At 42.4% G+C, this 27,992-nt stretch overlaps 7 protein-coding genes across 19 annotated transcripts; 3 read left to right on the top strand and 4 right to left on the bottom strand.

Moving 5' to 3' along the window:
* Positions 1 to 180: 180 nt before the first annotated feature.
* On the bottom strand, positions 181 to 4,941 carry LOC105282491 (transmembrane protein 184C). Of its 4 annotated transcripts, none has more exons than XM_011344467.2 (7): positions 4,694 to 4,941; positions 3,656 to 3,946; positions 3,236 to 3,272; positions 2,232 to 2,509; positions 1,948 to 2,154; positions 1,638 to 1,853; positions 181 to 1,533 (listed from the first exon to the last, which is right to left on the bottom strand). In XM_011344467.2, exons 2-7 carry the CDS (start codon positions 3,901 to 3,903, stop codon positions 1,233 to 1,235), a joined length of 1,287 nt encoding a protein of 428 aa, XP_011342769.1. In that variant the 5' UTR covers positions 3,904 to 3,946; positions 4,694 to 4,941; the 3' UTR covers positions 181 to 1,232. The 4 variants fall into 4 exon arrangements, with proteins under 4 accessions (XP_011342769.1, XP_011342770.1, XP_011342773.1 ...); XM_011344468.2 differs by having other exon boundaries at positions 3,656 to 3,924; XM_011344471.3 differs by having other exon boundaries at positions 4,722 to 4,941.
* Positions 4,216 to 10,141, top strand: LOC105282493 (zinc finger protein 271). Of its 7 annotated transcripts, none has more exons than XM_011344476.2 (9): positions 6,144 to 6,470; positions 6,875 to 7,198; positions 7,254 to 7,790; positions 7,890 to 8,046; positions 8,123 to 8,353; positions 8,441 to 8,583; positions 8,702 to 9,137; positions 9,201 to 9,351; positions 9,526 to 10,140. In XM_011344476.2, the coding sequence occupies exons 2-9, from the start codon at positions 6,953 to 6,955 to the stop codon at positions 9,542 to 9,544; spliced, it is 1,920 nt and encodes a 639-aa protein (XP_011342778.1). In that variant the 5' UTR covers positions 6,144 to 6,470; positions 6,875 to 6,952; the 3' UTR covers positions 9,545 to 10,140. The 7 variants fall into 7 exon arrangements, with proteins under 7 accessions (XP_011342775.1, XP_011342776.1, XP_011342778.1 ...); XM_011344478.2 differs by having other exon boundaries at positions 6,145 to 6,470; positions 9,258 to 9,351; positions 9,526 to 10,129; XM_011344473.2 differs by lacking the exon at positions 6,144 to 6,470 and adding an exon at positions 4,216 to 4,345 and having other exon boundaries at positions 8,702 to 9,351; positions 9,526 to 10,141.
* LOC105282486 (Bardet-Biedl syndrome 7 protein homolog) lies at positions 10,049 to 14,729 on the bottom strand. Of its 3 annotated transcripts, none has more exons than XM_026969384.1 (13): positions 14,435 to 14,728; positions 14,056 to 14,254; positions 13,790 to 13,958; positions 12,638 to 12,714; positions 12,199 to 12,451; positions 11,787 to 12,052; positions 11,506 to 11,695; positions 11,320 to 11,400; positions 11,103 to 11,246; positions 10,906 to 11,027; positions 10,731 to 10,840; positions 10,383 to 10,662; positions 10,049 to 10,320 (listed from the first exon to the last, which is right to left on the bottom strand). In XM_026969384.1, the coding sequence occupies exons 1-13, from the start codon at positions 14,577 to 14,579 to the stop codon at positions 10,182 to 10,184; spliced, it is 2,175 nt and encodes a 724-aa protein (XP_026825185.1). In that variant the 5' UTR covers positions 14,580 to 14,728; the 3' UTR covers positions 10,049 to 10,181. The 3 variants fall into 3 exon arrangements, with proteins under 3 accessions (XP_026825185.1, XP_019888264.2, XP_026825186.1); XM_020032705.2 differs by having other exon boundaries at positions 14,403 to 14,516; XM_026969385.1 differs by lacking the exon at positions 12,638 to 12,714 and having other exon boundaries at positions 14,171 to 14,254; positions 14,435 to 14,729.
* A 373-nt stretch (positions 14,730 to 15,102) lies between these two features.
* Positions 15,103 to 16,314, top strand: LOC105282487 (anaphase-promoting complex subunit 10). Its single transcript, XM_011344464.3, has 3 exons — positions 15,103 to 15,457; positions 15,614 to 15,872; positions 15,972 to 16,314. Exons 1-3 carry the CDS (start codon positions 15,433 to 15,435, stop codon positions 16,261 to 16,263), a joined length of 576 nt encoding a protein of 191 aa, XP_011342766.1. The 5' UTR covers positions 15,103 to 15,432; the 3' UTR covers positions 16,264 to 16,314.
* Positions 16,315 to 16,412: 98 nt separating this feature from the next.
* On the top strand, positions 16,413 to 25,810 carry LOC105282490. The gene is made up of 16 exons (XM_026969383.1): positions 16,413 to 16,768; positions 16,846 to 16,968; positions 20,042 to 20,193; positions 20,298 to 21,248; positions 21,348 to 21,759; positions 21,826 to 22,274; positions 22,351 to 22,490; positions 22,612 to 22,859; positions 22,946 to 23,194; positions 23,287 to 23,469; positions 23,538 to 23,698; positions 23,780 to 24,032; positions 24,129 to 24,372; positions 24,450 to 24,820; positions 24,912 to 25,220; positions 25,324 to 25,810. The coding sequence occupies exons 1-16, from the start codon at positions 16,636 to 16,638 to the stop codon at positions 25,680 to 25,682; spliced, it is 4,737 nt and encodes a 1,578-aa protein (XP_026825184.1). The 5' UTR covers positions 16,413 to 16,635; the 3' UTR covers positions 25,683 to 25,810.
* Positions 17,001 to 18,805, bottom strand: LOC105282489 (RWD domain-containing protein 2A). Its single transcript, XM_011344465.3, has 3 exons — positions 18,417 to 18,805; positions 17,440 to 17,894; positions 17,001 to 17,368 (listed from the first exon to the last, which is right to left on the bottom strand). The coding sequence occupies exons 1-3, from the start codon at positions 18,607 to 18,609 to the stop codon at positions 17,129 to 17,131; spliced, it is 888 nt and encodes a 295-aa protein (XP_011342767.1). The 5' UTR covers positions 18,610 to 18,805; the 3' UTR covers positions 17,001 to 17,128.
* Positions 25,811 to 25,961: 151 nt separating the features above from the next.
* Positions 25,962 to 27,947, bottom strand: LOC105282483 (testis-specific serine/threonine-protein kinase 1). Of its 2 annotated transcripts, XM_011344460.2 has the most exons (5): positions 27,602 to 27,947; positions 27,223 to 27,526; positions 26,577 to 27,154; positions 26,219 to 26,308; positions 25,962 to 26,150 (listed from the first exon to the last, which is right to left on the bottom strand). In XM_011344460.2, the coding sequence occupies exons 1-5, from the start codon at positions 27,695 to 27,697 to the stop codon at positions 26,091 to 26,093; spliced, it is 1,128 nt and encodes a 375-aa protein (XP_011342762.1). In that variant the 5' UTR covers positions 27,698 to 27,947; the 3' UTR covers positions 25,962 to 26,090. The 2 variants fall into 2 exon arrangements, with proteins under 2 accessions (XP_011342762.1, XP_011342761.1); XM_011344459.3 differs by having other exon boundaries at positions 25,962 to 27,154.
* Positions 27,948 to 27,992: the final 45 nt, after the last annotated feature.

Raw genomic sequence — 27,992 nt, 5'->3', positions numbered from 1 at the left:
TCCATTTTTATTATCCGCCACTTGTAAGTAACGCAACTCGTTACGAAAGCAATTAGGAAGCCGGAATTCTCGTGTCTTCTGCGGAATTTTAATATTTGCTAGATCGACGCGGGTCAGATTTGTTTTTAGAGATGCACGCGAAAAGAGCATGGAAAGGGTAAGGCACAATTTCCATCAAGATTAAGATTGAAGTCGACGTGTAATAAGCACGTCACAGTCTTTATTCCTGATATACCGTAATCGTAAAATAATTTTTTTTAAATTATAAATATAAACGTGTGTGGTGCGGATTATACATTCGCGTGTATACATACAAAGCAAGAAAGTATTGTGGAAGGTTCTGAACGCCTAACACCTTGATATGGCGATTAGTAACGGCTCACGTGACTCCTGCCCGTGACCTTTTATCGAAAAAAAAAAAAGAATGGACACATCTCGGCCGGATGTATGCGATAAAACGCGTGACGTATTGGTCGTTGAAGTATATATACAATATTATCGCACGGATCACATTTCCTACGTATTTTGACGTGCGTGAGCGCGCGCGCGCGTGGTACGTATATACATTATTTGGTAGTACATCATTGGTAACGTAAAATCCAAGAACGTTTCTCGCAAAGCAGGTATGTAGCAAGCAATTCACGTTTCCCCCCTCCCCCGAATTCCCGCTCATTGTATCAAATTGCTTAAGTCGTAAGACGCGCGTTAGACCAAGTGTCCCAAGTCTGCTGGATGTCCTCTTCGCCGCGGATCTCTCTCTCTCTCGGTCTCGATTCGAGATCGCCCCTCTCGGCAGAGAAGAATAGACGAGAGAATCGTGTGGTGCTTCATTTGATTAATGTAATTTTAATTTATTTGAATTTTATTCTAATGGCATTTTAACTCGAAGCCTACTTAGATATAAGAATATACGTATACGATGCAAAAAATCGTTCCGTCCATTTCGCCGGACGAGAGTCCGGTCCCGAATCACTGCGATCGCACGATTAGAAAAAGGACACCCCGCGGACGCGGTGGGACGTAGTTGCACGTAGTGTCTCGATGCGCGATGTGGCAACGAGTGATGACGATGATGATGATTTGTACAGTAACGCCGGAGAACACTGTTGTAAAACTATATACTTTTTTTTCGCTTAGAAATAATACTAAAGAGTAACTTCCGCTAAAATACACCGGCTCCGCGCAGCCGACCGGTCGAGCGTCGCCCTCGGATGGACTCGGCTGCGTATCGGCTACGTATTAACGGTATTACCGTTATCCTGCGTGTCCGCGGCCGCCTCCTCGGACTCCCCGACGGACGGATTATTGTTGAGTCCGGCCTCGGCCGTGTGGTAGCCCGAGAACGAGCAGGTGGGCGCGCTTTTCGCTTGATTTATCACCGCGACCTGGGGCAGCAGCGACGTACGCTCGGTCGCGCTTCCCCAGGCCTGCTGATACGCGCCGCGCCCTCGTATTCTACGGCTCAGGGACGAGCCGACGACGCCCAGGTGCTCCTTTATGTCGTTGTGCACGTCGGAAACATCCCACATTGCTCTGCAGAAACAAAACGAACGAGCGTCAGTTTGCCGGATAAATTATCAAACTTGGATACACTTGAAATAATTTGTTTCGAGCGCCATCAATCGCACGCTACGCACCTAAATGCGTCCCACCACGCTTGACCCTCCGCCGAATTGACGAATGGCTTGTAGGAGAAGCTGTAATGATGCGCCACCGCTGCTAAAAACATCTCTATGCAAATTAAGAAATCCTGCAGTTTCGACGATATATTTCTGATGTCGTCCGTATCGTCGGTATTGAAAATGCTCGATATAACGTTGAGGTACACCAATATAGCTATTATCACGCCTTGACTGTAACAGAAACGCACCGTTTCTTCCTCTTTTTTTTTTAACTTGTTTAGTTATATTTTTTTCCAAATTACACGAAATTGCGAAATTCACTCACGAGAACGAGAAGAACACCACAGCCTTGATACAGAGAAACTTTCTGATTGGCTTCATTGGCTGCAGGGCCTCCGCATTGGCATGGTAAAAGAGTACCAGGCAATACATGGCGACGAACTGCGACAGATTGTTCAGGGTGATCATGTACGGGAAAGCGACGTCCTCCCTAAACTCACCCTCCCCATAGACTCCATTCAGTTCGCAGATGCTGAAGAAAAGTGTAACGGAATGAAGAGCATGAATATTGCAACGGAGACGGCAATTTCTCGCAAATCGATTGCTTACAACGATACTAAAGTCGATATAGGCCTAACAGCTGTATACTGCAAAATCCCATGCTTGCACATATGTACAAATTCTCTGCCCATCTCCCAATCGGGCAGGCAGCACAGAGGAAATATGTGATGCACTTGGGGAGAGATTTCCAGCCTGTGCTCCAGCTGATGATCGGCGTTCAAGTAGGCCAATAGGTACATCATGAAATTGTATATCACATATGCTTCGTAACATTCCCTCAAGCTATCCACGTATATACTGCCCTCCGGATACACCAAACCTAGCCACTGCAGGTAGAAAACATTCGTTACAACGGTAGACCGTACATCTATTAGATCTAGGGACAAGTTTCCCAAGATTTCTTTTATTTCCAAAAAATAATTGATAATTATATTTAAAGTTTTCTTCACCTTACTTCTCTTACTTCAAAAACTAATTGATTGAATTGAATAATTAAATTTTTCTCCAATTTTTCTTACTATAGTTTCAAAGTTATAACTCTAAACTGCTGGAAACACTACTTGAGATGGCATGATGATGAATATGACATGTATTAATATAACATCAATGTAATGGCATGATCAATGTGTGTAATATGTGTTACGTAATAACATTGCTGCAACACCAAATCTAGAGACAGTAAGAAAATCATCTTAAATTTACACTGAAAAATTGCTTCTTCATTCTAAATTATAGTATAGCATGTTCCTTAGATTTAGTTTCCTCCAAACTATTATGTTTTAATTAACTGCAATGCATATGTGCGATATGGTTTATCTTACTTGACATGAAAATGGACTTTATCGCTTCAAAGCTGGCAAGATTTTTATCGCGAGGAAAAACCCGCAACCGTTTGATAAATGACATAAAGTCATTGAAGAGAATATTTTGATTTATAATAAAAATGTTTTAAATAGACGTCCAAGTTTTACAGAAAATCTTGGAAAGTTTTATTCCTGGACCTAATATATACTTTTTGTAACGCATAAGAAGGATTTGTAACTCTTTCTTACAGCATTCACCGCGTAGATGGGCACCATCCATAATATCCTGAAAAATATCAATGCAAAATAAATTCAAGCCTTACTCGATGCTGTACAATCAAAGGTACCTAGCCAAGATTTTGCCAGTCTGCCGCAAACTTTGTTAGCAGAATGCCAACAGAAATTGATGACACAGCTACATAAAATCTACCATTCTACAAGTTTAATACATGACAGATCCTGTCGCTAATCTATTATTGGATCATGTCCGTAAACTTTGTCGACCAAATACCGATTGTTTTACACAAACACAAATTACGCTGATCTGCCTCAACACCTTGAACAAATCTATTGTCAAACTGTTGGTATACTGCTAACAGTTTTGTTTGCAACGCAAACAAGCGGAAGACTAGGCCCGTATAAGTGTGCTCGGGGTGCCGAGAGATTCACCTTATTATGTACTTCTGTAGCCTAGGCTGCGTGTAGTATATCATGTGCTGAACAATTTCGTAGAAGGCAATAGGCAACGCCAGCAGGACGAAAGCACCACCCACCAAGGCGGCCTGGTCCTGCTTCTTGAAACCATTCTTAATGGAATTGACTAGCAGGATTGGTACAATTATGACAATGAGCAGCGCGTACAGGCAGGTCAACACGGGCAATATCCATAATCTCCAGCGTCGGCAAATCGAAGCCATCACAAAACTCCGTTGTGGCTCCTGCACACAGGACACCGCGACGCTTGCCGCGCGGCAAGAAATGATGCGGTCAGGGAAATTAGCTTTTCCGGGCTTCACGGTATTGCCAGCGGTGACGTTTCTTTTCCGCGCATGCGCGAGATCCTCCGACGCACACGGTACGCGACGTTGCGACGCGAAAAGTTTAGCAAACTCCACCGGGACACGATGGGATAATTTTTGCACGCGGAAGAGCGCTTTACTCACTTAATTCGACACTTCATGCGGCGCGTGTTGACGCGCGTGCACGGAAAGCAGCGTCACCTCTAGCAAGCATTGAATGGCTCCTGCTGCCATTAATCAAGGATACTCCTCGGACACTGTCGCATCGTTTTTCTATCAACTGATCCTGCCAGGATCTCTAGAACGCAAGCAGTCACCACTAACCTCAATCTTATCACGCGTAATAATAATTACGCGATAACAGTTAATGAGTGTGATGCATGCATGCATGTCCAAGAGTTTACGTCACTTGCTATCGACAATTCGACGTAATGACATTAATTTCCGCGCAAAATGATACGTTCGCTCGATGCATCTTTAACAATTTTTATTCTAGTATATTAGTATGGTATCGTTATTTGCTTTTCATCATAAAATGACCGTGAACCTTCCAAATTATCGTACTGTGTTAGAGAAAGAGGGGGGAAAAATGACAAGTAGGGGAGGGAATGAATCAGCTGAGAGTGCCAAGCTCCTCGTGATCCTTCGAGTTACTCAATGTAATGCAATGTGCGTTTAGATTATTTACTGTTTCGCCACGACGGATGAATCGTTACCAGTGCTCGGACTGCGCAAACGTCACCGGCCGAGATCCCCTGCCGGTTTGATCGCGACTGCGTCGCGGTCGCGTCGAGAAAGCACGCACACACTCTTTATCGCGAGCAGCAGGTTGACATCTTGCGATATATGGCGCACGGCCATTAGAAGCGGAAGATGGCCTCCCGCGGAAGAGGCGGCGCGATCGGTAGCGCCAGAGAGAAACCTGAGAGCGGCCACCAGCCTCCTGACGTTTGGCGCCGCCTGACAAAGTGGACGTGAACTAGTTCGTTACGCTCGGTAATGATGCAAGTGAGCATTTTCCAGCGGTACGGAAAGTACATACCACGAATAGCTACAATCCGGCGCGAAGCGCGGTAGTCCAGTGGCTAAGCTTGAGAATCGTATTTTGCCATCCGCGCAAGTTGGGTTCGAGACCGAGTTGTGATAATTTTTTTTCGGATTTTTGTTTCTTTGTGTTTGCATTATATTTTTTTATTATGTAAATAATGATTTATTATGTTTTATTATATTTTGGAGGTATACGTATATAATGAGACATAAACATATACATTTAACATTTGTAAATTTTGTATTTATTTATATAGTTTGTATACTGTCGAGTGTTTATTTATTATAAAATTCTGACATGACTGTACAGTGTTGCGGATGGAAAATTTATATAAAAGCATAAAAAACAAATGCTTTTATATAAATTTTCATCCGCAACACTGTACAGTTATAGGCACAGAGGTTGTGACACTTTTTTTTAATGAGTCAGAATTTTATAATAAATAAACACTCGACAGTATACAAACTATATAAATAAATAAAAAGTTTACAAATGTTAAATGTATATGTTTATGTCTCATTATACATATACGTATACCTCCAAAATATAATAAAACATAATAAATCATTATTTACATAATAAAAAAATATAATGCAAACACAAAGAAACAAAAATCCGAAGAAAAAAAATTATCACAACTCGGTCTCGAACCCAACTTGCGCGGATGGCAAAATACGAGTCTCGCGCTTAGCCACTAGACTACCGCGCTTCACGCCGAATCGTAGCTATTCATGGTACTTTTCGTACCGCTGGAAAATGCTCACTTTTAGATGTAAATTTCTCCGAAACCAAGGCTCATACACCCAAACCCTCGAACACGACATTAATATTTTTACCTTCCCTTTCGAACGCACTATGACTCGTTCGAAAGTAGAGTTTACATGGGAAAGCTTCCTTGTGAATAGTTTGGACACGAATCACGTATCATTACCGAGCGTAACGAACTAGTTCACGTCACTCTGTCAGGCGACGCGTCAAACGTCAGGAAACGTGCCCGTGGAGGCTGGTGGCCGCTCTCAGGTTTCTCTCTGGTAGCGCCAAGATGCAAACTAGAAGATGGAAACTAGACACGTCGAAGCGATAATTTACGGTAAAGAGATTCGATGCGGCTGGCAAATCGGTAATAAAACGTTTCTCAAGAAGGAAGACGTATCGGTTCGATGAACCGAGCGAAATATAACGAACGATTACGCAGATCGATCGACGATCTAGGGATTTACGCCGTTTCGCGCAGGCGTTGGTGAGACTGCATAGGCCGCGGGGGAGGGGTGCATCCGGTCTAATGGCGTCAAGAGCCAAGCACTGTTGTCACATTTTGTCCTACAGTGTTTCAATATTTTGCTTTGTTTATGTCGCTCGAATCCCGCGTGGAGAAGACCAAGAGCTCGGCCAGGCGCGCGAATTACGCTAAACGGAGGTGAGAGCGAGCGGTTTCTTGCGTGCGCGACGCGTATCAATATGCGAGTACGATTTTCCGAGTGGTCCGGGTGCAGTGACCTTGGTCTCTCTGTCAGCCCTAGAGTACGCACACGCGCCAAATTCAAATTTGCCATTTCGCACCGGGACGTCCCGTAAAATGCCCATTTCTTTCTGCCAAGCCTGCTTTTGCACTTACATTTCTCTTTTTATCAAAATTACATATATTTGCATTTACATATGTAAAATCCGAAATGGTTGCAAAGTCGTTGTAAAATCATTATTCGACATAATCAATATGTGATAAAATATATAACCTTTTTCTTAATAACATTACTTTTATTTCTGATTTTTAATCATGGAAAATCATGGAAGATTGATTCGTTTTAATTAATCTGCTTTTAGGTGCAGAGACTCGCTTTCTACAAATCAGTGAAAAGTCGAGGAGCATAGTTACAGCGTTTGCATAGAGAACGCTCAGCTATGGAAGTTACAACGGAGGAGGCACAAGCCGTGCTTCTAGAGGGCATGGAGGGTACCCAGTACATTACCATTCAGAGAGCCGATGGGGAATCCTTGAGCAAGGGCGTACCGCTGTTAACTCTGAACGGCGAGCTGATCTCGGAGGGTATGGTCGTGGACATGATCAATACCGATGTTGGCACGGACTATGGAACGGGTACTCAGTATTACGAGGCGGACGACTTGCTGACGCACGAATTGACAGAGGTTGTGATATGCTACTTAACGCTGGTACGACTGTACGTTTATATTTGGCATGTAGAATGTGAATTGCGTGATGCAGGAGGACCGCAGGCTCGCCGCGGCCTTGGTCGCGGTGCAGCTGCACCAGCAGCAGAAGCAGCAGCAGCTCCACATCCAGTCGCAGCACGAGGACCCGACACTGCCGGACGTTTCGCATCTGGAGACCCTGGCGCCGGTGAACTCGTACTCTATCCAAACGGTGCCGGAACCGAGCGCCGCGGCACCCGTGTATCCGGCCTTGCAGCCCTTCAAGAGGATCACGCAGAACGTGAAGCAGGAGTTCATCAACGTCAAGAGCGAGTACGACGTCGAGGCGGAGAGCGGCGAGGACGCCGCGTCGGCATCCGGACCTAAGCGAACGTTACCGCATAAAAAGAGGATACCTCGCAAGCTGAAGCAGCAGACGAAGAAGAACGCGGCACGGAAGGACAGTAGCAAGTCGAGTCAGGAAAGCGCGGCGGCTGAATCGGCCAGCGAGGTCCAGGCTAACGTTTTCAAGTGCGAATTGTGTAGCTCTAAGTTTAGCAGTCAATTAAAGTTCTTCGAGCATTTAAAGGTACGCGCTTGAAACGCGGAATTAAAACCGATTGCTGAAATATAATACATGAGTCTTTTGTATTAATTGAAAAAAAAAAAATAATCGAACGCCTTGCAGGTGCATTACGAGCCGGTGAAGCAGGAGACGCGGATAGCTCAAGCGACGAACACCAATATCACGATATCGGTACCGGAAACGGTGCACACTCTCGAGAATACCGTGATTGAGGAATTTAGCGAGCCGGAGGATCTCATGGAGGGCATCCGGGGTGTAGGTAAGAGAAGAATGTTCATTAATATTTTTAAAGTCGCGACACAAAGGCAGCCGTAATTGACTCCCTTCGTTTGCAGTGGAGGAGACCGGTGCGCACATTGACGATGACACAGACTCCCCGTTGCCCGCTGGTAACAACGAACCGACAATGTGGACCATTACGGACGTTACGGAACAGAGGGACCAACAAATTAGACCACCGGCGACAGCGACAGCCGTTAGCGAGAACAAGGACTCGGATGAGAAAGAGAAGACTGACATTCCACAGACGGCCAAAAAAAAGAAATCATCGAAAACGCGAAAGTCAAGTACGTGCCCTCCCGACAATTTTAAGCATCTGATTTTTCACCATCCTGAAGGATAGGGGGGTCTCAGGAGAATGTTTTTTTTTCTAGATGACGAATTAACATGTCCTCAGTGTAATCGTTCATTCCACCATAAGAATAGCTTAGTTTACCATATGCGATCGCACAGTGGGGAACGGCCGCATCAGTGCGACATCTGCAGCAAACGTTTCTTCGCCGCTAGTGCATTAAAGGTAAGCGAGCACCGACTTGTGATCTTTTTGCAAAAAGGTTTAAAAAGTCATCGACACCGTTTGATTTTGTTAATTAAATTTCATGGATAATCTAGCAATTTTGTGTTCGCTGGCGCAGGTACACAAGAGACTTCACAGCGGCGATAAGCCGTACAAGTGCGAGGAGTGCGGACGGCATTTTCGACAGTGGGGCGACCTGAAGTACCACTCGACGAGCATTCACTCGGAGCACAAGCAGTACCAGTGCGAGTACTGCGCCAAGGAGTTCGCGCGGAAGTACTCGTTGATCGTGCACAGGCGTATTCACACCGGCGAGAAGAACTACCGCTGCGAGTACTGCAACAAAACGTTCCGGGCGAGCAGCTACCTGCAGAATCACCGTCGCATCCACACGGGCGAGAAGCCCCATCCGTGCGTGGTTTGCGGCAAGCCCTTCAGAGTACGGAGCGACATGAAGAGGCACATGCACACGCACTCGAGAGCGAAGGCCGACAAGCAACCGCTGAACCGACTCCTGGCGGGGAAAAACGTGGAGGACGCGGAGGCGGACAAAGGTACGCAAGCGAAAACGATTCAGGATCTTGTGAGAGACTTGAAATTGAAAGTCGAGGCGACAGGTGTGGTAGAGATCGTCCGGCCGGATGATAATCCAGAGAGCATTTTACCGCACGCAGGACAAAACCTGGAGTATACCGTAACGTCGACGGCGGACGCTGTGACCGCGGACAGGGATCCCCTGGAGGCCGTCGTGCGAACGACCGATAACATGTAAGTAGAACAGATTCTCATTTCTCGACCGTGGCTTGGGCAATTTCCCTTTATCAAAAACCTTGGTTTTACACATACACAAATCGAGTAAGTAAATAAATATATAAATATATATATATACAATGTATATATATAATTAATAAAATTATATAATTAATCTACCATGTGTTGCAGGCAATATTTTTTCATGTAATGTTGGAATAAACTTTCGCAAAAGGGAAATGTATTTTGCTCCACGATTGCTTATGGAACGTCAGCACTCGACGCAAGTGGTTTACAACGCAGAGGAATTCAGATGCGCGACCGAAGGCTTTTAACACCAACGAATTTGGAAACATATTTATTACGGCTGCAATTGGATCCTTGGAGAGAGACTCGAAAGATCCAAAAGAAACTGAGTTATATTCAGTCCTGAATTAAAAAAAAATCTTCGCCTCTATTTGTATAAAGCTAACGCAAACGACTGAGTGAATCGCATTAATACACTGCCTATAAGTAATGAGTAACATATTTGCCGATTTTTCGGAGTAATTTATGTAAGAATAGAATTATTATACCATTTTGCAATGGTAGCGAGCATAGCATAGCGAGAATATTCTGCAATGAAAACTAAGAAAAAAAGACTATATATATATATATATATATATATACATAAATGCACGAATGAATTATATTGTAATTAAATTAACACTAATTACGATTGTACATTTTTAATTGTAGACACTTTCGTAGTTTATATATTGTGAATTGCCGTTAAAAAATATATTTTTTACTTCAACGTGTTCATAGACATACATTGGTCCACTTTCTTTGCGATCTTTCGAGCGCTTCTAGATAGCCGCAGGTAGCAGAGGTAACAGAGTTGACACGATTGTGTCGGTTTTGCCAGTGAAAACTTGCAGGATGGTGGCCAAGTCTCTGGATTCGAGGGCATCCTTGAGCCTCGTCGTTGCCTCCTTGCTACTGATTCTGCGATGTGAACATATTGTTAGAATTTAATCACACGATCTCCATGAAATTTCTACGATTACCTTCGAGATCGCTTCGCTCGTTCCCAGTCGACGTACAAATCGGTAATGATCGCGTGCAATCTGCTGAGAATCTCGGTGTCCTTCGACATAGCTGATCTGACCTCCGTTTCTTTTTGCAGCAATTCTTGATACTCGGAACATAGATTCTCCTTCGGATCGGACTTGAGCTCCCACTCCTCCAACGCGTCCAGGATTTTTATCTTCTGGGTTAAATCGTAGGCCGTGTCCAATCGCGGGAGAATCAGTCCCAGAACTTTAGATATGCTCCCCTCCGCTACTTCTGCAAAAACAATTCTTGATCGTGTGCGCCTCTCGTAATCGCGAAGCGGAGAAATATATAATCGTTACCGCAGAAAACGTCTAATTTGATTTTTCGTTTCGTCGCTTCCTTGGTTAATATGTCTCTGAGGATTATGATGCTGGATATATTTTCACCCTGGAACAGCGCACTACCTTTCCTGCGATTTGTCAGAACATTAACAACGAGAAGGAATTATTTTTGCATCTTAATCAATTAACTTACTTATATTTGCACTTGAGGACCGTTCCAATAAAAGACGAGACGTACACTAAAACAGCCACGCCGTCGTGAATGTGAGGTCTTTCGGGCACGTCTGGTAAAACTAGAGAAAGCCACGCATGCATCTGGACCAAAAGGAAGTTCAACGAGAATGTAAAAAATCGTTTTACGCGGCGAAACTAACGAACAAGAAGTCGTACCTCGGCAATCGTGAAATTGCCGTTGAATTTTAATTCGTTGAAGGGCCCACTGGAATGTAGAGCGTCGTCGTCTCCGTGTTGCCTAACGTGCAAAGACAGGGCGTAAATGGGTACGAAAATTTTACGGCAACGTTTTGGCTGTACCTAAAAGAGACGTCATTGATAGTAATATATATATATATATACATATTTAGGATTTGGACAGTAAATAATGTACCTGAGACGTTACGTAGATCTGCAAAGTACCTGGCTGGCCTTCGATCGATCTGAGCCGCATTTCCAGACGATTCGTGTTAATCTGCTCGCAAATAATTTATTAATTCTAATTAATTAGTACGAATATTTACAGAAAAATTCTCTCCACGTTAAAATTAATTCGAACAATCGTGCGTGAAAGATTTACTTGGCATCGGTAAGTAGCGAGGACGAAGTTGCCCTCTCTGGGATCGCAAGAGGATAAGCTGACCACTGCGTTATTATTTTCCGTCTCCAACAAATCGACAGGTGTGTCCGATTGTATCAGAATATTATCGATCGACGTGTCCAATTCGACAGACAGGGAGTACGAAGCATCCTCCTTGTGCAGCGTCATCCTGCGAAACGATGGAAATTTCAACTTCGGCCCTAATTATTGGCTCAATTTTATGTCTCAGTGACTGTTGGAAATAATTCAATCGCGATTACTTATGATTCACCGCTAGTATCAAGGGCGCCAGAGGATCCGGCGTAAGATTCGACGATTCCTTTTCTTCGCTGAGTTTTTCCTGCAATTGTTCTATTTCCAGTTTCAGCCTAGCTATTCCGACGTCGCTCTGGCCTGCCTCTAATAAACCAGGAGGACTAGTGGTCAATCCGAACACTCGACCCGAGTACGTCGTAACGAGGACCTCTGAATAATTGGCGACGCCAATTATCCCACCCACGACCGTGCTAATACTTTCGCCAGCATTCTGCAATGATTTATCTCTAAATCTGTAGTGGTACTAGTAATATTAATTTATTATTATGCAACAGAAGGAATTTTAGAGCAAATTTATTATTATAATTATTATAACTCGATTTGATTCAGACATTCCATATAATTGCGGTCACTTACGTAATGATAGCGCAGAGTGGCCGTTATATCTTCATCAGGGAACGTGTACACCTCGACGACCCCGTCTTGCCGACCCACAAGGATGTCCATGCCATCTTGTAACTGATGAGTGTCCAACGAGGTGATTCCTGAACCCGTTGAAGTCAGCAGCCAGGTAATTCGCAGAGTTTTATTGCCTTGTAAAATCAGCAGCCCGATTCTACCATCCGCGGTACCGACCAACACCCGATCCTTCGAGTATATCTCGCCCTCTCTGCCATGACACGATCATGAAATCATATATTACTGTAAAACATCGATTGCTTCGCTAACTTTAATTAATCCAGCAATCGACACGATTCATTGTCATGCTATAAATAATTAATCGAATTTTTGCTGGAAGATGAGTATTTAATTTTATCCAGTAAATCGTTTTCATGTGACTCGACAGTACGATTACCTATATACAGAGAGCACCGTGGGAGCGCTCGGTAATCTCAAGACAGTCGGAGTTCTCGTACCATGCAAAACTCGCACCTAGGGAACAACATATACCCAGTAAGCAAAATGTGTGCAATCTGCCAGCAGATTGGCAACAGATTACTGCAGAAGTTGATAGCAAATTGGCATCCGTTATGTCCGCGTTAGGATAGTGATCTGCCAGCAGAGCCTGCTAACAGACTCTGACAGCAGATTGGTGGCAGAAACCGAGCAGGATCTGTTAACATCTGACGGCAGATTGACGGCAGAAACCGAACAGAATCTGCAGCTTTTGGCCATTCATATTCACGATATATTAAAGCATGTGTTTACTTTTAACACGCTATAAATTGTTAAAAGAACGCATTTGTTTGTTTGTTAAATTAAAGTACATTTGGCTCGATGTGTCTTTCTGACAGTTTGTTGCATAATCTCTCTCTTATTGTTAATTTATTCTAATCCGAAGTCCGAATTTTGCTTTCGAACTTCAGATTGCTCGTGGCGCGCGTGAACTACATGGACGTTGTCCATGGGAGCCTCCGTGCCGCGAGTGCAAAAACTTTCAGAAAAATTAATATTATCATGCCAAGGCGCGTATATTAACTTATATAACTGTTAGGCTAAATCTTAACATCGAGTAAGAACTCGACGTGTGCAGCGCATAGCGGTGCGGAGCGAAAACACATATTCATAGCCGTGTAAATTTGAATACTGTCAAAAGCTGCAGATCCTGTTCGGTTTCTGCTGCCAATCTGCCGTTAGATTCCGCGCGCGCAGATCTTGCTCGGTTTCTGCTGCCAATCTGCCGTTAGATTCCGCGCGCGCAAATCTTGCTCGGTTTCCGTCGACAATCCGACTTCAAGCCATGTTTGCAGATTCCGCTCGGTTTCTGCCGCCAATCTGTTCTTAGATCTTGTGAGCAAGCTCTGTCACATTTCTGGCACCAATTTGTCGAATTAATCGTTAATAACAACTTCTGTATCAAATTTGTTGTCTTTTGGCTGGCAATAGTTGACAGCAGATAGTTGGCATCATCTGCTTTCGGCAGACTTGGCTATCTGGGTATGCACATAGCGCAATAATTGTATTTCGCAGATGAACAATTATATCAGCGAAGGTCGTAGAATCTTACTGCGCAGTCCGCACAAGCGAGAACGGCGTACACCACACCACCGTCTTCGGGCAAGAGTACGACGTCGTGCAACGTTTCGCCGGCCAGATACGAGTCGGCATCTTTGCAGTCCCTGTATCTGTGATAGAGATCACGCGCGCACGCTGCGAGGTCCGGACCGAGGACGTACCTAGGCATTCACGGGATGATTACAACACAACGGGCTTTATGTTGAGAAGCAGGAAAAATATATCATGATGGAGTGAGCCGAGTGTGAGTAAGCTTACAGGGCGGAAATCGGATCTATAAGGCTGGTATCGAACTCTAAGAACATCTTGCCCTTTCTCGTGAATCCCTTTACGGAGCTGCCGTATGCAACGAAAATCTTATCCCTCAACATACCTATCGAGCCGCCAAGCACCATTCTGTGGATTTTTGCACCGGGCAAGGACTTAAACGTCAATTGCAGTTCTCCCTTTTTCATGCCTGTGCAGCGAACAATTTTTATACGTTTTTTTAATGTCACAGCGTTCTCCAAAATGTCTGTTTCAACATTACCGCTGACGTATTTTTGCATTTGAATATTAAAATTAATTTAATAATAATTATTATTTTAATATTAATTTCTGTCAACCTTATATATGATGCGTCAGAAATTTGTTCTACCGTAAATTTGCAGTATGCCGTCGTGATCCGCAACGGCAAATTTTTGCGGCTGCTTGGGTGCTTCGCCAGAAGGGAATATCACAGTTGTGCCACGTGAGGTAACTCCCACCGTCGTGTAATCTATTCTCGATAACGCCAGTGTCATCCCGAATCAGTTAATTCACTATACTTAATCCTCAAATATCTTTTTTCCAAACTATTCGATCATTACTTGTGTTGATCGAGTCGCGGCTTTATACGCGTACGTACGAGAAACTATTATTTCGGCTCTGTTGACTCTTTCAGACTGTTTCGATACAACAAAGCACGATCAAGACGCGATAATGCGCGACCGCGGGGATCAATTTAACCATAGCGACGCACGACACAACAAAACCGGCGATAATTTCAAAATTATGAATCGCGATAAAAATAAAATATCTGTTGGCATCGTACTTATATTTTTTTATCTGTTTTCTATGAATCGTTGAACAATAGATTACACAAAAGATTCAAATCGAGTCTATTCCAAATTTTATTTTAAATTTTAATATTGTTGAGAATATCGATTATTTCTCGAGTTCGAGGATATATCGATTCGTCGATATATGTACGATATCGGTGCGTTCGCGAGGAACCCCGTTTATAACCTTCCACACTTTTAATACACTTTTTGCACCTAAGTAAATACAAAATAAATAGAAACATCAAGTAGGATAAAGAAGAGAAAATGAAAATTAGTAGTAGATACGATAAAAGTGGTGGAAGTGCAATCGCTAAGAACAGAGACGACAAATCCTGTTTCTAAAATAAACCAAAGATAAGTGATCGAAAACAAGCGTGTCGAAACGTTCGTTGAACATTCATTGAGGGTTAGAAATGGACATCGCATTGTATATAAAGGCTATATAATTTACAGTATTGTTTTGTATGATATTCTAGTAGCCGTTAAAAAGAGTTACGAATAATAAGATTTGTTTAACTGAAACGACTCGTGATTGAATGAGCATAACCTAACTATGAGTAACAAGACCAACAACGGAGGTAAGCAAAGCAGTCTTTTAATTTGTTATGCATTTATTTATATCTTTTAATTTATTATGTATTCTAGAAAGAATTCATATTAACCGCTTAATTAAATTGAATTAAATTAAATAGTATAGTTACCAAATTTTTCTATCAAAATTGTACAATATTCAGGTGAAATAGATCCTGTACAGGGTCTGAAACTATTGCCAGGCAAAGTGCGGGAAGTTGGGAATTACGCGATCTGGAGTTTGTCCAGCTGCAAGCCCGGTTTCGGAGTGGACCAGCTTCGCGACGACATCACAGAAACGTATTGGCAATCGGACGGACAGTTACCTCATCTGGTAAACATTCAGTTCAAGAGGAAAACGACTATACGCGACATATGCATTTACACGGATTACAAGCTAGATGAGAGCTATACTCCCAATAGGTATGAATGCTTCCTGTTATTTATTTTATCTTATATATTAATATTTTATTATATTTATAATAATTAATATTTTATTAATATTTTCATTGTGAATCACAGAATAAGTATCAGAGCTGGAACCAACTTCAACGATCTCCAGGAGGTGGAGGTGATGGATCTGAGCGAACCAAGTGGCTGGGTAGTGATACCTATTAAAAACATCAACGATCGCCCCATTAGGACATTTATGATTCAGATAGCTGTCATCAGCAATCATCAGAATGGCAGGGACACTCACATGAGACAGATCAAGATTCACAGTCCCGTTCAAGATATCCTCGGTCCACCGGCGCCTTACATTCCAGGACAGTTTCTTACTAATGAACTGTTACGCTATGCCACTATTAGATAGAATTTATAAATTAAGCTTGTCGAACAATAAAATTATTTATTTGCTGAAACACGCGAACCTCTCCTAATTATTTAAACTTAAAAATCGCTCCATTCTGTTGCGCATATGTATCAAGAATATTCTTGATTATTCTTGTCAAAAAATAAACGTGTAAACGAGGAAATGTCGAGATTCTTCGTACGCGTACACGCGCACGGTGAGAAATCATTATATTAGCATTTACGCGTGACGTGTTACGTGGATTGGAATTTATAAATGTAAGAAAAACTGTAAACATGGAATAATCACATTTAATCCACGACGGGACTAGCCAGTCGACCAGCCTGCTTATTCGTGAATCAGTAGTCCGAGAGTTCACACTTCATTGTGAACATGTCAGAGAAATTTCTTATTTTCGCGTTAATATGTGTAACAAAGTGCGAATATTCTTCCCCTTCTTACTCAGTGGAAAACGTGTATGCTACGCTTGATCGAGTGACAGAGTACTTTCGAAATCTCAGCAATGGTATTATATTAAATGCATTTTTATATCTATATATACGTAAAAGTTGATTTATCCAGCAAGACTCGTGGTACTTTTAGCATATAAGGTGTTGAATGACGACGTTTGGAATGATATTAACAATGATATCACTAAGTATATGGAAAATACCAGCAGCAAGCGTCAGCGAAGAGACCTTCAGGACGAGACGCAGCCCGATAAAGGTAAATTGAAGCAATAAACATTTATTATGGATATTATTATGCAATATAAATTTTATTAAATATATATCATGCAAAATTCTTTGGGATTAATTGAAGATAATTGTACAGAAAATTATATATTTTTTCATCATATTTACATTTTTACACAAACAATCGTACATTAATCTGAAAACTTGCTAAACTTTCCTTCGATGCCAAACAGTTCCTTGAACGCGTGCTGGCAATCATGGTCAGTTAAGTACTTGAAGAGCTGACCCATGTCGTTGTGGCGCTCGGTAGTGGGAAATGATACTTCCTGAAAATCAGCAAACTTGCGCACGTTGCCGACACTCTCTCTGATACAGTTCTCTTCTTTCTCTAACAGCTTTATTAATATCCTCTGCCAGTTCATGACTTTAATCTGTAAATCAAAGTACGATACATTTCTTTCTATCTTATAAATAATTATGAAATGCAGACAATTATAATTACCTTTTGCCAGCAGTAATCGCAGTCTTCTAGGGTTCCCTCCATGCAAATGATCCCCGGCTTGCCAGCTAGGCAGAATCCCGTGATAGAGTTTTCCCTCGCTAAACTCGCCACATCCCGCCGTTTAAATTTGCTATATATATGGTGACTGTAAATCCAGTATCTGGCGAAAACTACCGCGGTCTGATCGTCCGTGTTGCCTCTATTTGGGACGTCACTGCGTTTATCCGCTTGGCTACATACAGAAGCCTTGAGATAAGTTTCCGCGTTATCCTGCAACCACGAGATCAGTGTGTAAATGCAAGCCTCTCCTTCCTCCTGATCCTTCACGATGGCAGAAAGGTCTTTATTCAGTAGACACTGCTGCGTTCTGTCCAGGTGAGAGCCTCTTGCGTACGCTTCAGGCCGTTCTTTCGGGTAGTTGGTCGGTAGATTTATCAACAGCTCGACATTCTCTCCTGTAGCGACATAAACGATTATATTAATAATACATTTTATGTATCTTGGAAGAACAATTTTCTAATAGAAACATAACGCTATGCCATTAATCTTGCATTAATTTGATGAGTTCTTTTAATCATCGTCATTCTAGTAATTGACAGAATCTAGAATCTCCGTACAATTTTAGGGAGTGACTAAAATAAGTTTGCTTATTTTTTAGAAATTTATTGTTTCAAATTAAGATATAAACAAAAATAAAACTGTTATGATCATAACAAAATGTAATTACTGTTAAACTGTAAAAGTCTGACAAGGTGTTTTCACTCTGATCAACTAGACTTCATTGATCCTTCCAGTGCATCAAATTAAGACATGAATAAAAGCAGTGAAATCAATTTTAAGCAAATGAAAGATGATCGTTACAAAGCTGTCCCGTACATGATATCGAAGAAGGGAACAATATGCGATGGTGCGTTGCAGAATCCACCCGACTAATGCAGGATTCATATAGCACGCGTATTGTCAACATCATGTTACACCGTTCAACGGGATCGTGATGGCATACTCTAGCCATCGTGGTAGATCCCTGTCGGGTCGCTCGATGTACTCGTTGATGTCAGCCAAAACCCCATGGTCCGCCACGACCAGCTCGGTCGGGTAAATCGATTGCAGCGTCTGCAATTCGTTCACCTGCGCCATCAGAGTCTCCGTTACTTCCTGCGGAGTGGACATGTCTTCCTGAGCAAGGACACATGCGACGAAATATGATACACCACTCTGTCTCGTTTTATTTCGTCGGACGACAATTTGTAAAACCAACGATATATCGTCTAGACACGCGTCTCGCGTTGAGGTTATCGCGAGATCAGCTGATATTCACACGCAAGCTCGTGCCCCTGCTCCGTTATTACTGTTGCTCTGACAGCAACGTTTGGTAAAGAAGAAAGACTTGATGATTTTAATCAATAGTGGTAGTAAATGATAGAACATGCATCAGTCATTAGAAAATCCAGCTGCCATGATTGTCAGGCATTACTAAAAAGCAAGTTCAAAAAATATCCCAGTAAGCAAAATGTGTGCAATCTGCCAGCAGATTGGCAGCAGATTACTGCAGAAGTTGATAGCAAATTGGCATCCGTTATGTCCGCGTTAGGATAGTGATCTGCCAGCAGAGCCTGCTAACAGACTCTGACAGCAGATTGGCGGCAGAAACCGAGCAGGATCTGTTAACATCTGACGGCAGATTGACGGCAGAAACCGAACAGAATCTGCAGCTTTTGGCCATTCATATTCACGATATATTAAAGCATGTGTTTACTTTTAACACGCTATAAATTGTTAAAAGAACGCATTTGTTTGTTTGTTAAATTAAAGTACATTTGGCTCGATGTGTCTTTCTGACAATTCGTTGCATAATCTCTCTCTTATTGTTAATTTATTCTAATCCGAAGTCCGAATTTTGCTTTCGAACTTCAGATTGCTCGTGGCGCGCGTGAACTACATGGACGTTGTCCATGGGAGCCTCCGTGCCGCGAGTGCAAAAACTTTCAGAAAAATTAATATTATCATGCCAAGGCGCGTATATTAACTTATATAACTGTTAGGCTAAATCTTAACATCGAGTAAGAACTCGACGTGTGCAGCGCATAGCGGTGCGGAGCGAAAACACATATTCATAGCCGTGTAAATTTGAATACTGTCAAAAGCTGCAGATCCTGTTCGGTTTCTGCTGCCAATCTGCCGTTAGATTCCGCGCGCGCAGATCTTGCTCGGTTTCTGCTGCCAATCTGCCGTTAGATTCCGCGCGCGCAAATCTTGCTCGGTTTCCGTCGACAATCCGACTTCAAGCCATGTTTGCAGATTCCGCTCGGTTTCTGCCGCCAATCTGTTCTTAGATCTTGTGAGCAAGCTCTGTCACATTTCTGGCACCAATTTGTCGAATTAATCGTTAATAACAACTTCTGTATCAAATTTGTTGTCTTTTGGCTGGCAATAGTTGACAGCAGATAGTTGGCATCATCTGCTTTCGGCAGACTTGGCTATCTGGATATCCTCCTCTCTGCCTCCCTCTCGCTGCGATTGTATTTCGAATCTAGATATATATTGTTATTGGCATTTATACTTATAAATCGACTGATTTATAATCTCTGTCTTTTAATCACAGGCGTGAATATGCTGCAAGGTTTTCAAGAGACTTTGTCTCTCAATGTGCAAAACGTTGAAGACATAGCTTTCTTTTCCATACAAGACGGGGACCAATCGCTTTGGTTCGCAGCAACGCTCAATTCCGTCTACTTGGACATTTATCAGTTACTTGTACGATGCAATTATATTAATAACACTATAATTATCTCTTATTTTATATAAAAAAGTTTTATATTTTTTTTTATATTAAAAAAATATATATAAAATTGTTTTAGGGCAATGAAATAAAACCTGCGTACCAATATCTACAAAGGAACGGGAAACGAATAGTAGTACACAATTATAGCACCGATATACTTATAGTCGTTGAGACACGCAGCCACGATATCGTCGTTCTACGTTTCGGCAAAAACAGACACGGAGGCTACGAAATAAGATTTAAACAGGAGTTCCAGATTGCCGGAGTGGCGCACATGAACATGTGGCTCGGAATGAACACGCTGTACTTAGGGATCGCCTCCGAGACGAAAACATCTATTTTTGCATGGCTCGGCGAGCATTTCGACAAGATCGACACCCTGTTCTTTGGGGCGCGGAAATTGTTGTCCTTCCAGAACAAAAGTTTCATGCACGTAGTCGCTGTGGGATTCGTCACGAAAATATTTCGATTCTCCGTGCAAGCGAGGAGATTCGTGGAGATGCAGAAGTTACATCACGCCGACGACATCAGTTCGCTCTACTTGAAGAAGGGTCACTTCGAGGAGCACTTTCTAGTTCTGACCGGTAACAACTTCACGGTTTTGTACAAGGAGATGTACAACCGCTTCGTGCCCTTTCAAAGAATTGCCCCGACAAAGTTCGTCCACTCCTTAATTATGGGAAATACTGTCGTTCTTTTCTGCGTGAGGGAAGACACCGCGGAAATTTATCAGTACAACGGCTGGCGATTTCTAAGATTACGCACGAAATTGTTGAACGTTCGTCGGATTCGTCAGATCCGATCAGGTAGCGAGGACACGCTGGTCGTGCAGGATCAGGAGGAGAACTGGAAGTTCCTGAGACCTACGTGGGCTCCGAAGAAAACCTGGCAATCCCTGCAGAGCGAGGTGAACGTTTGGTGCAACAAAGTCAGGCGAAAAATATTTCAAAGAACGCCGGACAAAATTCCAGATCTAAAGAATCCTGTGATCCCAAGTGGACACATCGGTCTCCTCCGAGTTCAGACTGTAAGACGTTGCTTCTTCATGTTTTCTTATTCGGCGTGTAGAAATTACTTTTTATCCTTTGCTTTATATGCCAAGTCCATTAATCTTGAATATTTACAGCTAAACGGATACAGTTCAAATGAATTGGTTCACCTGACGCAGCGATACAAGAACATAATCGCGAAATTAAATTTGACGAATACCATCTTGGCGCAAGGAATCGGGAGCGTGGATAGATCGAAATACACGGTTTTGCACGGCAAAAAGATTGCGGTCAGGTGCAATACGAGTTGCCACGTCCGTTATTTAAAGACGGACAGCGGAATTATGCCTGCCGCTGTACACAAGAAATCGGAGCCGATTGATACTGTGCGGTTTAGCCATTTGAAAGTAAAATCGATAAATAACTGGAAATGTCCTGTCCCTAATCTGAAAATCGATGACGTGCTTGTTAACGGATCTATTAACGGGATGTCGATGCAAGATCTGCAAGAAAAACCACTGAAACTTTCGGGCGATCAAGAAATCTCAGGTATAATTTAGCATATGATATAAATATTTCTGCATCGCGTTTATTTCTTTGTTATATTATGTTTAGGTAAACACACTTTCATTAATTTACACGCGACGAACGCCTCAATGCCGTTGAATATCGCGACGAGCAGCACCAGACAAATAGTGCGAATGCGAGGGGCGAGAGTGAAAGAATTGCATTTAACGGAAGACGAATTCTTTTTGCCATTAAACGGCTCCACGACCGTGATGAATGGCTCGATAACCGCTCCGAGAGTAACAGTTAAAGGAACCGTACACGTGAGATCTGGAATAAGAGGCAGAGGACGTGACAAAATAGCGCCCATCAAAGAGATCTCTACGCCACTGATACTGTCGAACGACAGTTTCTTGCAAAACGTTACGTTCAGGAATCTCGTCCAAGTTAAGGATATTGTCAGTACTCGCGGATTATCGTTGAAAAAGGTCCTGGACAATGGCGTGCCGCTAAATTCCGATGTGCCGGTACATCTGATACTATCCAGCAATAAAACGGTAATTATTATTTTAAAATTCGCGCATTTGAAATTATAATCGTACGAAAAAATGTAGTTTTTATTTTTACCTTCAGCAATGGAACAACGTAACTTTAGGGTCTTGCGGGAACTACGTAACGAAGAATTCTGCCGACGCTGTCGTCATTTCTGGTGTCAAATTTGCGAACAATATCACTCTGACAGACGCTGCCTACGCAAACGTTCCTATTCCGAAGTACGCAGACTTGTTTTGTGTATTTAAAAATATATACACGTGAAAATATACTTAAGTATTATATATACAGGATATATTTTATGTGTTTCAATCCTTAAGAAAAGATGTATATATTTTTTAGATTGACTATTCCTTTATGTGCTATGGGAGTAGTGACTCTGGAGATTCGAACTTCTTCGATAACGATGGGCGATTTAATTGTAAAAAACTTGAATGTCTCGCGTATCTTCGGAGCTAATAGCTTGAACAATACCGTCTTTGATTCGGTGTCAAGTTTGCAAAACGTCGATTTTTCAGAAAAGATATTCGCCGGCCAGGTTTTCGTAAGAAACGCTTCGGCGTCGAAAATTAAGGGAACAGATATTAGAGGTAAACAATTGTTTAAAAATTAAACATGTAAATTATTATACATACAAATATCTTTATGGTATAATTATGATTTACATCATATTCAGGTTTAAATACTCGAATGAGCAGATGGATAGATGCAAATCGTTTCAAAGGATCGGTAAATATCACGAGGCTTGTCGTGAACGATCTTAAAACACCTGCCTCCTTCAATTTTCCTTTACCTGTGGAAGTGAGAGACGTAATTATGGAAGCGGATAGCAAAATTGGAAGAATTAACAATTTGGATATGCAATCCTTCATGGAAAACGTAATAAAAGTGGACGACATAATATCTTTAGAACACGTAACGTTCGGTAAGTTACACTTTACGTCTAAGATTTAAATACCTTTAAATAAATTTAAAAAATTTAACTCAAATGAGCTATTTTTTTCTTATTTTTCGCAGCGCATGGTTTTACATCGGATCATGTACACGCTTCGCATTCGACTTTAAATCTTTCGCACTTGGACGCGCATTCTAACTTGCAGTCAAAACGTATTTCTACCACTTTGGAAACAAATGCGATAAACATACCACAGAGTTTCGGTTATCCCGCGAGTAATATACCATCGACGTTTGTTATACAAGGTATGAAATAATATTAGTAACATTTGAATGAAAGTTTTGTTTTTATGCTTTACGTGTGATTATTTTAGGATCAGCCAATTTTTTGACGGAACCATCTGTGCAAAATGTAAACAATGTGAATCTGAAACAATTATCTGAGAACTTATGGATGCTAAATCGGGACACGGTTGTATCTGGCGTTAATACGAATCTCAAGAATGTGACTTTAGAGGCAGATACTATAATAGATGTAAGAAAAATCACTGAAAAATGAAGTATTATTGATATTTAAAAAATAACATTTAATGATCGAATTATTATCCTGTTTCAGTCAAGTTTCATAAATTCCCTCGATACAAAAATGTGGTCAGAACTGTCAAAAAGATTATTAAGCAAAACGAAGGAACAAGATATTGCGGTAGTTTCATCATTTAAAAATGTTGAAATGCCTGCTATCGTTGCAGCGAGTAATTCACGTCTTCGATCGACAGACTCTAATTTGAAGAATGTACTGACTAATTCCTTGATGAGAAACGAGCCACAAATTGTGAATGCTATATGGCGATTCCACGAGTTGAATATAAGTAAGGCGGTTTAGCTGAAGAAATAATGTTATTTTTTTATAAAAAAAAACCTTATAATAAAAGAAAAATTAATTATTTATTTTTTGTTTAATCTAGATGACATGCATTGGAATGGCGAGCTAAATAACATCAACTTAAATACCGACGTTGTTCGACATGACGCGAAACAAAATATCGTTACTGGGGAGAAGAAAATTTTGGACTTGACGACGAAGGATCTTTGGATGTTTAACATGAATTTTTCAAGCTTAGTTAATGATGCTGTAACGAAAAACTGTCACAAGTTGTCCGTAATTAAAGGTCGAAAAACCTTCAATAACATTACCTTGAATAACTTGAGGTAACTCGTGTCTTTCCTAAAATCGTATTTTAATTCTCAAGCATTGTTAAAAACTTCGCTCTCTCTCGCTTTCTTAGTGTCAAAGACACAATTATGGGTCGCAGCGTTGAAACGGCGTTACTGAAGTTCGGAAATCAGAAGATATCCGGAATAAAAACGATACAAGGCCGGCTTAGCGCACCGTCTCTTATTACCGACAGCGTTGTGAATGACGTGAATCTGACGGAGTTAATGATCCACCAAGTAAGAAAGCATGACACGGAGCAGGTGATAGAGAGCAAGCTCGATTTCAGAGACGATCTTGAAATTTTCGGAAACATCACGATCGGCAGATACCACAAGAGGACAGGTTTAAAAAACGTTAACGATGAAAATGAATTAAACGCTACCTTAAGTGAAGCGACGAAAGTTATGAACGTCGCGGAAGACGTGGCGACTGCGCTGCAAAGTAAGTTACAACTCGAATCGCTAAATGTGACGTTCAAGCATCGATGTTAAATATTTGAAATCCATCAAAATGTGTTCGATTGTTCATACAGATCGTGCGGTTTACGCGAGCAAATTTGAAACGGTAAATGAGAACGTATTGGAAGTCGTTCCTGACGTGTCCGACACCGAGAACCTTATGGATCTTAACAGCACTTGTCTCTGCGAGTCGCTGAATATTTCCGCGCTTTGCAACGAAATTGATATGGAATTACTGAACATCATCATCAATGGGAATTCCAGCGAATTTATAATGAAAAAACTGGCATCGCTGGATGGTGTTGCGTTCATAGTAACAGCGTCGTCTGACTTCGTCTCCATTTATTCGTACGTTATCGCCGAGGAGCGGCTTTACAAAACAGGTAAGTCTCCGCGTCTCGTGATTTAAAGAAACTGCATTTACATTTATATATTATAGCAGTGAAAGTTTCAACAATTTCACATTGCAAAATACTGATTTGACAGAATTATACGTGCCCGGTGTGCTTCAAGCGTCCGCGGAGCCAATCGATCATTCGCTGTGGATTGTCCTGCGATTGCCCGAGCAAACCTTGATACTAAATTATCAAACGTGGGGCGAGTACGAACAATACGTTCTGCCCGGTTCGGACAGGTTTGTAATCGGTAGGACGCCGAATAGTCAACACCTGCTGATACGATCCGACGGGATTTGGAGTCTCGGGGGAATCAGTCATCCTAAACACATTTTTAAGATGCCTTTAGAGGGGCAAATACGAACTTTCGCTCGCGGTGCCGATTATTACGTCAAAGCGACAACGAAAAATAGTACGGTTGTTTTAAAAGCACGATACATGGGCAATTAAGTATGCGCAGAATTCAGTAAATTCAAATTTCAAATCCGTCCAGAGAGTACGGATATATATGTATATATTTTCTATATATAATACCTATAAATGTTCTCTTTTAAATTTATATATTTATTATATTGTTATTTACGAATGAAGAATGTGGGAAAACAAAAAAAAATTTATGTACTATTTATGCTGATTATTTTGCAAAGACATATTAAATTGCAATGCATTAAATTATTTATTATTGTTACTTACGATTGAAGAATGTAAGAAAAAAACAAAAAAATTTATAGTTTATGTGTACTATTTATGCTTATTACTTTGAAAAGAATACATTAAATTGCAATGCATTAAATGATCTCTGGTCACTTTATTTCCGCGAACGTTAAAGTAAAAATGTAGAAGAGAGAAAGTTACAAATCAGGAAGCGGTGAGGTTTCCAAACTGATTCCCACTTGCCATTACCGTCGAAACCGCCACCTGGGAAATAAAAAAATGTTTTTATCGCTTCACGTCGCATCTCGATACCGTACTTAATTTTAACGTACTTTCACGGCATCCTTGAGCACCGTAACTTCCTCCGCTTTGTGCGTTCTGTTCTCGTTAATTTTTTTCCCCTCCTCAAGTTTGACCCGTTTCTGAAAATTGGTCACTCGTAATCGTTCTCGCGACGCAACATTCGCGTTACACGTCGTCCGAAATTTACAAGAATGAAAGTTTCACACGTGTTAAATCGTTCTGCGAGGTTTACTCGATCTCGTTCGATCGGATGTGCCGGAAAATGTGCGTGTACGCCAGATAGATGATTGGTATCAGGGTTTTACGTATCGCCAACGCGAGGTAACGTGAAAACGACATTAGCAGGTACTTGAACCGATAAAAGACGTTGGAGAATAATGATCGTACGAGGCTTTCGGTTCGCATGGGGTCTCTCCTGCCGAACTTCTCCTCGTGCCTCTTTCGTTCCTCGATCGCACCGTTCAGCGCGGTCTGTTCCGCGGGCGTGAGCACTAGCAACCGCGGATCCATGGCGATCCAGTCGCTGTGCATGATCTGATCCAGCCGCCAGCGCTTGGACACGTCCGGCTCGAGCAGGCTGTTCACGAGCCTCTTCACGTGGTCGGTCAGCACGTCCGCCACTTTGCTGCGGAATTTCCATCTGCGCGCTACTTGCTGCTCGTACAGGCGCTTTATGTTGTCCTCGTCGAACGGCATCGCCTTGTTCAGCAGGATGTACAGGATCACGCCCAGTGACCAGACGTCGGATATCTTCGGGTTGTACGGGAAACCACGGAGGACCTCGGGCGCGGCGTACGACAGCGAGCCGCAATACGTGTCGCTCAGCACGCGCTTCCCGCGGCCGTCGATCATGTATCGGGCGAAGCCGAAGTCCGCGAGCTTCACGTTGTAATTCGACGTCAAGAGAACGTTCTCGCACTTTACGTCGCGATGCGCTATCTCCATCTCGTGCAGATACTGAAGACCTGGGATCACGGATCGGCATAATCGTGACGAAGAAACTCGAAGAAGCAGTTTTTTGTATGAGCGATACCTAAAGTGAGCTGCCGGAACCACACGCGAGCCTGGTTCTCCGCCACCGCGCCATTCTTCAAGATAAAGTCGAGGAGATCGCCCTTCTCGGCGAAGCGCATGAATATAAAATACTTCGTGCGCCGTTGGAAGATGCTGTGCACGTGAACGAGATGCGGGTGATTCAGCTTCACCAGGATGTCCAGCTCGCGCGGCAGAAACTTCCGGACGAAGTCTTTCGGCGCGTTGGCGGTGTCGATGACCTTGCAGGCAAGAGTGTTACTCCGGTCCGGCTCGTGCTCCGACTTGTACTCGGCCAGATACACCTGCAAGTACAGAAGAGCAGAAAAGTAACTCGCGTTCTTTTTGGAAGGATATTGATTTTTAATCAGGGTACGAACTTTTGCGTAGCAACCCTCGCCGAGCTTTCTCACCAGCTGATAACCCCGAGCTAGCAGTATGGCCTCTTCGGACGGGGTTTGACTCAGGTGCGACATGGAAGAGGAACTTGTGCGACGGCAGACGGCATTCTACCCGTCGCGCTACCATAATTCACAGCTAGCCGTCCACACTTTTCTCAAACGCGATCATGCTCTCCTGGATGTAACTCGGTAACGCTGCGATTTCCATTTATTTCAGCAGAAACGTAGTATGAAGGTCTGAATTATAACCATGATGAATCTTATACTAAAAATTTGGTGTCCGAGGACCAACGTTCATTTAACCATTTTGGCAAATCGAGATAGCACGCGTGCGGATAATCGCAAACGCATACGTTTATCGAGGCAGGGA

Source organism: Ooceraea biroi, chromosome 4 (genome assembly GCF_003672135.1).
Source record: "Ooceraea biroi isolate clonal line C1 chromosome 4, Obir_v5.4, whole genome shotgun sequence".
Lineage (NCBI taxonomy): Eukaryota > Metazoa > Arthropoda > Insecta > Hymenoptera > Formicidae > Ooceraea > Ooceraea biroi.
This window is presented reverse-complemented; position numbering and strand designations above follow the sequence as displayed.

What these genes read in the sequence shown, in the direction of transcription:
- LOC105282491 (XM_011344467.2), bottom strand. Translation starts at nt 3,903, where the DNA reads ATGGCTTCGATTTGCCGACGCTGGAGATTATGGATATTGCCCGTGTTG. An exon ending in ATATCGACTTTAGTATCGTT is followed by an intron (nt 2,155 to 2,231) that starts GTAAGCAATCGA and finishes ACTTTTCTTCAG; the next exon opens with CATCTGCGAACTGAATGGAG. An exon ending in GCGTGGTGGGACGCATTTAG is followed by an intron (nt 1,534 to 1,637) that starts GTGCGTAGCGTG and finishes TTGTTTCTGCAG; the next exon opens with AGCAATGTGGGATGTTTCCG.
- LOC105282493 (XM_011344473.2), top strand. Translation starts at nt 6,953, where the DNA reads ATGGAAGTTACAACGGAGGAGGCACAAGCCGTGCTTCTAGAGGGCATG. An exon ending in AGTTCTTCGAGCATTTAAAG is followed by an intron (nt 7,791 to 7,889) that starts GTACGCGCTTGA and finishes AACGCCTTGCAG; the next exon opens with GTGCATTACGAGCCGGTGAA. An exon ending in GGAGGGCATCCGGGGTGTAG is followed by an intron (nt 8,047 to 8,122) that starts GTAAGAGAAGAA and finishes CTTCGTTTGCAG; the next exon opens with TGGAGGAGACCGGTGCGCAC.
- LOC105282486 (XM_026969384.1), bottom strand. Translation starts at nt 14,579, where the DNA reads ATGACACTGGCGTTATCGAGAATAGATTACACGACGGTGGGAGTTACC. An exon ending in ATAGATCCGATTTCCGCCCT is followed by an intron (nt 13,959 to 14,055) that starts GTAAGCTTACTC and finishes GTGAATGCCTAG; the next exon opens with GTACGTCCTCGGTCCGGACC. An exon ending in GTCCTCAAGTGCAAATATAA is followed by an intron (nt 10,841 to 10,905) that starts GTAAGTTAATTG and finishes GACAAATCGCAG; the next exon opens with GAAAGGTAGTGCGCTGTTCC.
- LOC105282487 (XM_011344464.3), top strand. Translation starts at nt 15,433, where the DNA reads ATGAGTAACAAGACCAACAACGGAG. An exon ending in TAACAAGACCAACAACGGAG is followed by an intron (nt 15,458 to 15,613) that starts GTAAGCAAAGCA and finishes TACAATATTCAG; the next exon opens with GTGAAATAGATCCTGTACAG. An exon ending in GAGAGCTATACTCCCAATAG is followed by an intron (nt 15,873 to 15,971) that starts GTATGAATGCTT and finishes TGTGAATCACAG; the next exon opens with AATAAGTATCAGAGCTGGAA.
- LOC105282490 (XM_026969383.1), top strand. Translation starts at nt 16,636, where the DNA reads ATGTCAGAGAAATTTCTTATTTTCGCGTTAATATGTGTAACAAAGTGC. An exon ending in CTTTCGAAATCTCAGCAATG is followed by an intron (nt 16,769 to 16,845) that starts GTATTATATTAA and finishes TGGTACTTTTAG; the next exon opens with CATATAAGGTGTTGAATGAC. An exon ending in TAAGGGAACAGATATTAGAG is followed by an intron (nt 22,860 to 22,945) that starts GTAAACAATTGT and finishes CATCATATTCAG; the next exon opens with GTTTAAATACTCGAATGAGC.
- LOC105282489 (XM_011344465.3), bottom strand. Translation starts at nt 18,609, where the DNA reads ATGTCCACTCCGCAGGAAGTAACGGAGACTCTGATGGCGCAGGTGAAC. An exon ending in CATCACGATCCCGTTGAACG is followed by an intron (nt 17,895 to 18,416) that starts GTGTAACATGAT and finishes ATGTCGCTACAG; the next exon opens with GAGAGAATGTCGAGCTGTTG. An exon ending in GCGATTACTGCTGGCAAAAG is followed by an intron (nt 17,369 to 17,439) that starts GTAATTATAATT and finishes TTTGATTTACAG; the next exon opens with ATTAAAGTCATGAACTGGCA.
- LOC105282483 (XM_011344459.3), bottom strand. Translation starts at nt 27,697, where the DNA reads ATGTCGCACCTGAGTCAAACCCCGTCCGAAGAGGCCATACTGCTAGCT. An exon ending in GCGAGGGTTGCTACGCAAAA is followed by an intron (nt 27,527 to 27,601) that starts GTTCGTACCCTG and finishes CTGTACTTGCAG; the next exon opens with GTGTATCTGGCCGAGTACAA. An exon ending in GTTCCGGCAGCTCACTTTAG is followed by an intron (nt 27,155 to 27,222) that starts GTATCGCTCATA and finishes CCGTGATCCCAG; the next exon opens with GTCTTCAGTATCTGCACGAG.